This window comes from Colias philodice, chromosome 27, assembly GCF_061535455.1.
Source record: "Colias philodice isolate Cphi_HAF_F1 chromosome 27, ilColPhil1 Martin Lab GWU primary, whole genome shotgun sequence".
Classification (NCBI taxonomy): domain Eukaryota; kingdom Metazoa; phylum Arthropoda; class Insecta; order Lepidoptera; family Pieridae; genus Colias; species Colias philodice.
In genome coordinates, this window is record NC_143112.1 from 3,510,854 (window position 1) to 3,521,838 (window position 10,985).

Consider the following 10,985-nt stretch of genomic DNA (forward strand, 5'->3'; position numbering starts at 1 on the left):
AACGTCCAGAAGAAGTTGGTTTTGAGCCGGCCCAATTTTTCAAATAAAAGAAAAATAATCAAAATCGGTTCACCCAGTCGAAAGTTCTGAAGTTATAATCCCAAAAATAAATACCTGCAGTCGAATTATACACCTCCTCCTTTTTTTAAGTCGGTTGAATAAAACCATAACACATCATCGGATATATTGCAATTTATAAATTATAATAATATTTAAATATTATTTAGTAGGTAATATTGTTTCTTATCATTAAGTGCAGTGGAAAACAGGTTAAAATAATTTTTATGAGAATAAGGTAGACAAATTAGCACCATTTTGTATAAAATGTCATATTATTCTTGATATAAAATTAATTTATTCTATGATTATTTTATAATTGTCACGAGGAAAAAAATGCATCGTACAATACTCTTACTGTACAACTAGCGGTCCGCCCCGACTTCGCCCGTGGTACATAATATTTACGTTTTCTCTACATAAGAACCATCCTCGTACTTCAAGGAATATAATAAAAAAAGAATTATCGAAATCGGTTCAGCCGTTCTCGAGTTATGCGCTTACCAACACATTTTGCGATTCATTTTTATATATAAGATTAGAAATTAACGGATTTTAAACGCAATCTATTCACTAGATATAATATTAACGCTAAATAATAGATATTATTTAGCGTTAATATTATTAGTTAGCCTATAACTTCGATAATAATTTGGCACATAGTCTATAATAAAAAAAAAAAAACTTTGAATCGCTCTATCTAGTATAAAATTCGCATCAAAATCTGTTGCGTAGTTTGAAAGATAATAATTTATAGAAATCATACACACAGCGGAAAGTGACTTGTTTTATACTATGTATTGATAAATCGATTTAAAAATCACGTTTAAAGTAGTTTTAATATTTAATTAATAAACATTTTAGTTCTACTTTGATTTTAAATTACATTAAAATTAATTAATTAGTGCTAAAATAGTAAATATTAGTAATTATTAACTATTTTATTGATAGAAAAGTGAAAATAATTGTGAAACACACCTTCTATGTGATCTACGCAACGTTTTGTATAACGCGGAGGTCAACGTGTCAACGGTTATCCGAATTCAAACATCTTCTCCAATAAACCAGGGGAGTACTAGTTTTAAAATTTCATATTTAATTATAAACGACACCTACATTCATTTGTAATACTAACACCGCTCATATTTAATGAGCTACGTCACAATAAATACATTGGCATAAAAGTTACCGTCTCACTTTGCTTGACAAGTTGGAAGCAATTTAGAAGACAAAAACTTATCGCCCCAGACAATATTATTCTTTACTCTTTACTACATCATACCGTTAATCACTTAATATCAACATTCAGTTCTATCATAATAGTATTCAGGAATAATTATCTCATACATTTCCTTTCATCTGTTTCAGTAACTTAAAAGTACAACATGCTGACCCGCAAGGCAGTAGCTAAGGACATGGAGAATAAATTAAAAGCTACACTCCATGATTTAAAAGCTTCACAATCTTTATGTGAAAAGCTCATACAAGAGCGGGATGAAAGTGAATTAGAGATTCAAGGAATTATAAAAAAGAACTCTCTTCTTAAGGCCGAGCTGGCTGAACTACACATGAAATACATTTATAGTGAAGACAAGTGCAAAGCCCTACAAGACGTTGTGGACAGCTTCCAGCAGTGCTCTAGTGACCATGAGAAAGCTCTCAGCCGTATCGCTGAGTTGGAATGTAGCTTAATGGAAGCGCAAGAGGACAATCCCAAGCGGCAATGCAACACACCAAGTAGTCTTCATGATGAATTAATTGAATGTGGACAGTTAAGTGGCTCTATAAACTTTAAAAAAATCAATTTCTCTTCGCATAAGAAGTTAAAAAAATATCTTAGAATAAGTAAGTTCATCAAGCGTACGCAATCTATTGTTAGAAAGAGTTCTTTAAAAAAGATAGTTCAACTAAAGAAAGACAACATAAACCTTGTTCAGGAGTTAGATAAATATCATAGGGATCTAGAATACTATAAAATCTTATATGATGTAGAAACAACTGAACTTAAGGAGAAGATAGACTCCTTAAGTCAAATGTTAACTGATGTGAACCAGAAATACTCTTCTGCCCAAATGCAAATTAACGAGCATATACAAGAGGCAGATTATCTTATTAAGTTGAGCAATGAGAATATGGATCGTTTTGAGTCGCTGACCAATAAATATGTATGTCAGTGTTCAAACAATGACAATGAGCAACCGTCGCCCCATAAGCCTGACTACACAGACATATATAGTGTTAAACCCACTACCACAATTCCAACCAGTAATACTAAATACCTTTCAAAGCAGGAAATAATTGTGTTGTCAGATAATATTGGTCAGGGATTTGGCGCTATGCTCAACAACTTAGGGCTTAAAGTTACTAATGTTTGTACGCCTAACAGTTCATTTAAATATATAATCAAATCACTGGATCATTTCAGCTTTAATAAGAATAATATTGTAATTATATTATATGGGGACAGTTTAAATATAAATAATAAGGATATTGATGTAGGATTAAAAAAAATGTTAGATATTAGTAGTAATACTAAATGTAAATTTATGTTGTGTACCTTGCCATACCTACCTGGTTTAACACAAGAACAAAATAGATTAATTCATAATATGAATTTAAAATTGTATAACCTAACAAATCATCATCGTGATGCATTTATTTACTTTGACATTAACTCATGTATTAAATCTTTTACTTTGACAAAGAATACAGTGTATCTGCCATATAGATATAAGCGTGAACTTGCTATGTTAATAGCATATAATATTAACCAGTCTGGTACATGTTCGGTATCAGACCATCAATCTACTATAATTTTATGTAGTAGTAATTTTATACATCAACCTAGATTAAGTGTAGACATACAATCTAGCCCTAAGCTAGATTTAAACTAGTATATAAGACAACAGCTAAGCAGTCTTTTTCCATTGTGCATCAAAATATTCAAGGCTTGGCTAGCAAATTGTTAGAAATAGAATTGTTTCTGAATGATAACAATATTAAAATATTTTGTGTAACAGAACATTGGCTTAAACAATGTCAGTCGTTAGTAAATATTGAAAATTACAAATTAAAAAGTATATACTTTAGGACACAGGCTATTCACGGAGGTTCTGTTATTTTTGTACATGATAGTGTAAAATGTAAAGAACGAACTGACATTGTTAGTCTTTCTGTAGAACGGACCATTGAACTGTCCTGTGTGGAGCTGGAGTGTTATGTTATTGTTTGCGTTTATAGACCCCCTTCCAGTGACTATAATATGTTTGAGACAGTCATGGAAGAAATATTAAAGCGTCTAAGCAGGAGTAAAAAAAAAGTTATAGTATGTGGTGATTTTAATATTGATTTACTTTTACAAACACAAACGGCTACACGAATTGTTAATTTGTTTCAGTCATTTAATCTATATAAACTTTTTAACGAACCCACACGAATTACACCTACTTCTGCAACTTGTATTGATAATATATACTGTGACTGCATCTGTTTAGAGAAAAATATTCTCAATACATTGACTTCGGATCACTGTGGCCAGAAAGTAGTTTTTGAATGGGATTGCATACCTACATTTAAAAGGATTAATGTTAGGCCTATAACTAAAGAAGGCATTAATAAATTTAGGATTAATATTAATAAAAACCTGCCCGTACTAAATGATCAATCCTATCCTAATAGTCCGTGTGAAATGTTTAAAAATCTTTTTAATTTAGTACATAAAGAATTTGAAAAAATATTTAAAGTTAAATCTTTAAATATTACCAAGGATTTACCATTTAGTAAATGGGCGACAGCTAGTATACATAGGTGCAGGAACGTTCTTTATGAATTATATGGTATGAAGCAATATAATAAAGACCCATCTTTTCTTAGTTATGTTAGAAATTACTCAAAAATTTTTAAAAAAGTTTGTTTCACTGCAAAGCGTTTGTATATCAAAGAAAAAATACGCGACTCTGATAATAAAGTTAAAACAGTTTGGTCAATTATTAATGGTGAAATGGGTAAAAGCAAATCAAGTAATACCATAAAACTTGTAAATAATGACAGGGTTATTGACAAAAGTGCTGATGTTGCGCTTGCTTTTGAAGAATTCTTCAGTAGTGTCCCTGCTACTATTACTAATAGTTTAAATTCGTCTTCAGCACTTGCAGAGACCTTTTTGAGGGACCATGTTGCGAAGTGCAGTACATTATTTGAATTACGACACGTAACTGCTAATGATATTGTTACTGCCTTTAAGACGCTTAATCTTAAAAATACTTGTGATCTTTGGGGAATGTCCGTAAATTTAGTTAATAATATAATAGAAAATATTGCGAAAAATTTAGCTTCCATATTTAATAAGTGTTGTGACTATGGTACATTTCCTAATTTACTAAAGCTTAGTAAAGTTATACCTTTATTTAAGAAGGGCGATCAAGAAGACTGTAACAATTATAGACCTATCTCTATTTTACCAACATTAAGTAAGGTATTCGAGAAGTTAATATTAAACCAATTGAGTAGTCATTTTGCATCTAATAATTTACTGCACACCAAACAGTTTGGTTTCACAAAGGGGCGCTCAACCACAGATGCTGGAGTTGCACTTCTAACACATATATATAAGGCATGGGAAAACTCAAAAAATGCTCTAGGGATATTTTGTGACCTCTCCAAGGCATTTGACTGCGTTGAACATTGTACTTTGTTACGTAAACTTAATCACTATGGAATTAAAGGAAAAGCCCAGAACCTCATAGCGTCATACCTGCATGATAGGATACAGACTGTAGTTGTTAATGGAGAACGTTCTAGCGGTGCGTCAATTAACATTGGTGTTCCACAGGGGTCAATTTTAGGTCCCTTCTTGTTCTTGGTATATATCAATGATCTTCCCTATTATTTGCAGGATAGGTGTGAAATAGTTCTGTTTGCAGATGATACCTCATTAATTTTTAATGTGGATAGGCATGACCCAAATGTTGACGAAGTGAACAGTGCTCTTTTACACATATCTGAATGGTTTACTGCCAATAATTTATTATTAAATGCCAAAAAAACCAATTGTGTTGAATTTTTACTTCCTAATGTAAAAAAGTTGAACAGAGATATTACCTTGAACGGGGAGGTATTGCATCCTACTGAGTCTACTGTATTTCTAGGGTTAACATTGGACGAGAAACTACAGTGGGGAGCCCATGTCAACACCGCTGCAGGTAAGCTCAGTTCTGCTGCATATGCAGTCCGAAAAATAAGGCATCTCACCGATGAAGATACGGCTAGATTGGTTTATTTCAGCTACTTTCATAGCATTATGTCCTATGGAATTCTACTGTGGGGCAGGGCTGCAGATATAGAAACTATATTTATCTTACAGAAAAGAGCCATTCGCTCTATATATAATTTACGTGCTCGGGACTCACTAAGAGATCATTTTAAGAATACTGGTATCCTTACTGTACCATCACAGTATATATTTAATAATATTTTGCATGTACACAAAAGCTCTGACTTACACACAAGAGTAGGAGATAGACACGATTATGGCACAAGGAACAAGAATAGAATTGAAATGCCATTTTTCCGATTAGCTAAAGTTAAAAATTCATTTATGGGTCAAGGTATACGCTTATACAATAGAATTCCTCACAATATTAAAGAGTTTAGTAGTTCTAAATTTAAAACTTATATAAAAAATGTACTAGTTCAGAGAGCGTACTACAGTATTCAGGAATATATGGACGATAAAGACCCATGGAGGGTTGTCGCTTAAAAACCACAGGACAGTTCTTTGGCATATTATGTAGTTAGGTAGATATAAGTTACATACTATGTAAATTTATTGACATTATTTAAAAGAGCAACTATGGAGTTTCTTGCCGATTCTTCTCCATAGATACTGCTTTCCGAATCGGTGGTAAATGTTAAAAATACTATGTAATGACGATTCGAAAGTGCTACTAAATAGTAGTCTAATTGAATAAATAAATGTTTGAGTTTGAGTTTGAGTTTAAATCTCCATAATTTTTTCCAGTCATACCTAATCCGCAGCAAATACCCCAAAACTGAGCCCTCATTCATACATATTATTCCTACCCTTCCTTACATTCAAGGGAATTTGGGCGATATGAAAAATCGAAGAATAGAGCCTAAGCCAGGGTCCCGACCCCTGTTTTCACCTCGTACTAATCAGTCATCATAACCTGAGTCGGAATAAAAACTCTATATATATATGGGTACTGAGCGGTCCAAGTTATAAGATTTTGTCATATTCTTTTCCATTTTTGAATATTAAAATTAATTTAGTAAATAGAAAAATGTAATTAAATGAAAAGATTTAATTACATTAATTGATTGAAACATGAAATTGGCAGAACAGACATATCGGGAATTACCACATAAGCACAAGAAGGATCCTTTTAAAAATGCCTATAAAATAATAATCTTTTATTGGGTAAATCTGGTACAGACACCCACAGCCTTCGAGGAAAGGGCCATGGGCACAGAATAATAACTAGTAGCCACGGGTTATGTTGGATTCCTACCGACGAAAAACCCACTGGGCCACGGGCATTGGTAGAATAATTCATTCACGAGTCAATTATAATACACTAGCAAACCTGGCGAACTCCGTTTCGCCACCAGAGACACTTTTTCTTTGCTATAAACCTCACGGAGCCCGAGACCTTTCCAACGAATGCAAAACCGTGGAAATCGGTTCTTGCGTTCTGGAGTTATAGCGTCAGGAAGGAAAACCCGACTTATTTTTATATAGTAGAGATAATAAATGCTTATAAAATAACTTTACAGAGATTTGAGATATAATATATACTACTTGTATTATTACCACACAATGCACTAGTTCTAATTTATAAAACTACGACCGGTTTTTTACATTATCTGCAGGTGATATAATGAAACCGGTCGAAGTTTTCATGATAAAATTCAAAATAAAAATGAAGTGTCTGTTTCATTAAAAAATCTAAACTAATTAACATTGGCCGTGGGAAACCGAATTAATTTTATTTTTATCTATAACATGTTTCAAAGTTGGCATTATCGCTACACGTTTAGTTTTTAAAGTGAAACTTTTATTACATCGTCTCAAACTTTTTGGTCTGTGTAGCGCATGTCGCGTGTATCGCGGCTGCCGAGTAGGTATACCTACTCGGCAGCCGAACTTCACGCGACATGCGCTACACAAAGCAGTGTTTGGAACCGTTCGAACAGTTTCACTTTTACCGTGGTTTCATAAAACCACACAACATTTTTTTTTTTCTTTATTATTGGTACCTTGTTTTTTTACTGAGAAAAAATTCTATACTTTTAATACAGGTGATAAATAGATAATTAATGAATGTTGCAGGGTTGTAAATAAAACTGCCATTTCTCATTATTGTCCTTTAATAAAAAATAAAAAAAAAATCTTTATTTCACCTTTTGGATATACAATATTGATTATGAGGCTCTGGCTCTCTTGCTAGGCATAGCCTGTGTTAAGAAAGCCAGTCCCTTCCCTTAAGGGGCTACTTACTGCCAAATGCCTGTTTTCTTCATCTAACTACTCTTCGGTTAGTGAATATAAATGTCCAAAAAAAATATATGTTACTTATTAGACCTTAAACTTTAATTTGAACGTTTTAAATAATTCTATCTATAAAAATAATGTCCGAAAAAATATTCCAAAGTGGAGCATTTCTTGTTTGAATTTTCGTAACTACGTCTAAACGGTATGGAGTTTTGCTATTTTTCTTTCACAATAATATTCTAAAAGGTGTTTGTCATAAATTGTACGTTTGACGAGACAAGGCAAGTTCTTATTGAGCTACAAATAATTATTCACTGTTTTCTAAATGAAATGAAATGAGCGGGTCCGTGCGCGGGCGACGGGCGGCACTGTAGCTCGAACTGTCGGACGAGGAGGTTGTGCTGCTCATTCTCTAAAATTGTATTTTGCCTGATTGTGGATGGCAATTTTGTGCAATTTTTCTTTGGACAATTTTGTGCGTGCGCGTGGTTTCACATAAGTTTTCTTTTAACTATGTTTGCGAATGTGTGCCCGCCTGCTACTAACTAAGTTTTCTATTAGAAATCTTGTTTTGAACTTGTTTTTTTCTCAGTCGGGTTTTTTAACAACTTTTTTATTTTATGCTTTTTAGTAGCACATTGATTAGCTTAGTAGGTCAAAGCCCTACACCAAATACCCGTTACGTCAAGATGGCGGGACTTCCTCAGGCATTTTGAAAATTATGTACCTATAATTTAGTGCATAATTAGTAGGTACTATTTTATACTTTCGTAAAAAACTTCTACTCTAACAGGATTTCAAGATATTCTATAAACAAAGTGGTCCCGCCATTCTGACGTCAAAACAATAAATATGCGTAACAAAAATAAGATGGAGTAACTTTCTATACTTATTTTCCGATTTTCAAAAATTCGTAACTCAAAAACTAAAAGTATCCTCAAAGTGAAATTTCAGATTTGGGTTCCATAGGACAATAGCTAACCACAAAAAAATTTACGACTCTCAACTCCACGCCCTATAAAGTACCTTTTTAAACTATTAAAATAGTAAATTCAGTATAAAAAAGTAAAATAAAGTTTTTTAATAGCGCCTGAAAAAATTACAATGTTAATAAAATTGCATTTCTTTCAGGCGCTTTTCTCTTAAAATTTCGTTCACAAATATGTACCTATCATCACTGAACAAAAATAAATCTATGTTGTTTTATTATTGTAGGTACCTAATAAAGCATGATACACTTTTTTGGAATCCTTATTATGATACCTTTAATTTGATACCCATATTGCAGAAAAAGATTTTTTTTTTTTGTATTTTAGTCTAGCACCCCACATTTTTCTTTTTTTTTGTCACCTATCTAACAAAACTTGGGCTAATACGACGAATCTAACGATACCCTAATTAAAGAAATCCATCCAGTGGTTCGGAAGATATCAGAGTATAAAGAATATTAGATACATACAAAGATAGGCGCGAAAAACATAACCCTTCTTTTTAGTCGGGTAATAAAAATGCCCGAGCTGCTGCGGAACGCGACGCGAGCGGATAGTTGCGATAGCGCGGATCACGCTCTGCGCACGTAAAAATGAAGCGGGGGTGCGTGGCTAGCGCGGGGAGAACGTCCAAATCCTCAAAGTCGTTTCACTGTTACTACAACCTTAATACATCGTGGTCTTGATAAAGGTAAAAATAAAAAGATATACATTGAACAAAATAAAATTATAGTAAACTATCAATAAGTATATTATATTAGGTATATCGTAATAAGTAGAGCTTATCAATAAATTAATCAATTTCCTAGAAAAATATTATATCGGAAATATTACAACAGTAACTAATAAGTAATTTACTACCCATGAAATAAATAGACTTCTATATTATACTAGCGGTCCGCCCCGGCTTCGCCCGTGGTACATATTTACGTTTTCTCTACATAAGAACCATCCTCTTACTTCAAGGAATATAATAAAAAAAGAATTATCGAAATCGGTTCAGCCGTTCTCGAGTTATGCGCTTACCAACACATTTTGCGATTCATTTTTATATATAAGATTATATCGTAATAAGTAGAGCTTATCAATAAATTAATCAATTTCCTAGAAAAATATGGGAAATATCGGAAATATTACAATAGTAACTAATAAGTAATTTACTACCCATGAAATAAATAGACTTCTATATTATATTATATCGTAATAAGTAGAGTTTATCAATAAATTAATAAATTTTCTAGAAAAAATATTATATCGGAAATATTACGTAGATATAAGTAATTTACCATCCATAAAAACTTTAATAAATATTTTTCTAAAAAATGTAGATAGACGTCGTATAGAAGCGCTTTTGAATCGTCAAAATACGGAAAATAATGACTACTATGAAAATTCCAATCAATGTTATTCTAAAAAAAAGACGTGTGGCACTCGGAGACTGCCGCGGTAAACCTATTGCATAGCATGCCTTCAAGCCACACCTCCATGTCCGTCGGAGTGGGGAGCGTGAGGTTTTTTCGTTACGGAATTTCTCGATTCGGTCTCCGCGCTCAAGGCCCGCGATAGAAGCTATGCAATAGCTTAAAAATAATTACTCATGACAAATGCAATATTTTCTGCTCAAAAAATCTAAAAGTACATACCTTATACCAAAGGAGAATATCTCAAATTGCAAGGGTCATGAGAGGTACGAATAAGGATCCTCAATGTCAAGTCGAATGTGATTTTGAGAAGTCATGATACGCACCTTGTATGATATTTCGTGTTTATTTTATCGTGTACTAGCTTACCGCCCGCGGCTTCGCCCGCTTTGTCTAATACCTAATAAATTATATAGTAAAACCTTCCTCTTGAATCACTTTATCGATTAAAAAAATTCGCATCAAAATCCGTTGCGTAGTAAGCATACAAAGGGACATAGGGACAGAGAAAGTGACTATGTAGTACTGAGTAGTGATTTCGTATATATGTTTAAATCTATTAGTATATACAACAAGTATATAATTGTAAGATACTACATAGTATAAAACAAAGTCACTTTCTCTGTCCCTATATCCCTATGTATGCTTAAATCTGTATAACTACGAAACTAATTTTGATGCGGTTTTTTTAATAAATAGAGTGATTCAAAAGGAAAGTTTTAGTATATAATTTATTAGGTTTTAGACAAAGCGGGTGAAGCCGCGGGCGGAAAGCTAGTATATTATAAAACTGAAGTTTGTTTGTTTGGTTGAACGCACTAATCTTAGGAATACCAGGTCTGATTTTAAAAATTATTTCAGTGGTAGATAATCCATTTATTAAGAAATGCTATAAAATATAATAGCATAACACTGACCAACAGGAGCGGAACAATGCGGGTGAAACCGCGGAACGCAGCTAGTTTGTAAAAAAAATACAACAAAGGCCTACACCTGTCGTGTACT

General features: G+C 32.9%; 1 protein-coding gene across 1 annotated transcript in view; it reads left to right on the plus strand.

The window, feature by feature from the left end:
- Positions 1–6,044, plus strand: part of LOC149476548 (uncharacterized) — a 328,274-nt gene extending 322,230 nt beyond the window's left edge. The window contains exon 2 of the mRNA XM_089711789.1: positions 1,009–6,044. Coding sequence (XP_089567915.1) covers positions 1,443–2,951 — 1,509 coding nt within the window. The 5' untranslated portion in view covers positions 1,009–1,442 and the 3' untranslated portion in view covers positions 2,952–6,044. The remainder of the gene's footprint in view (positions 1–1,008) is intronic.
- The last annotated feature ends 4,941 nt before the right edge of the window (positions 6,045–10,985 follow it).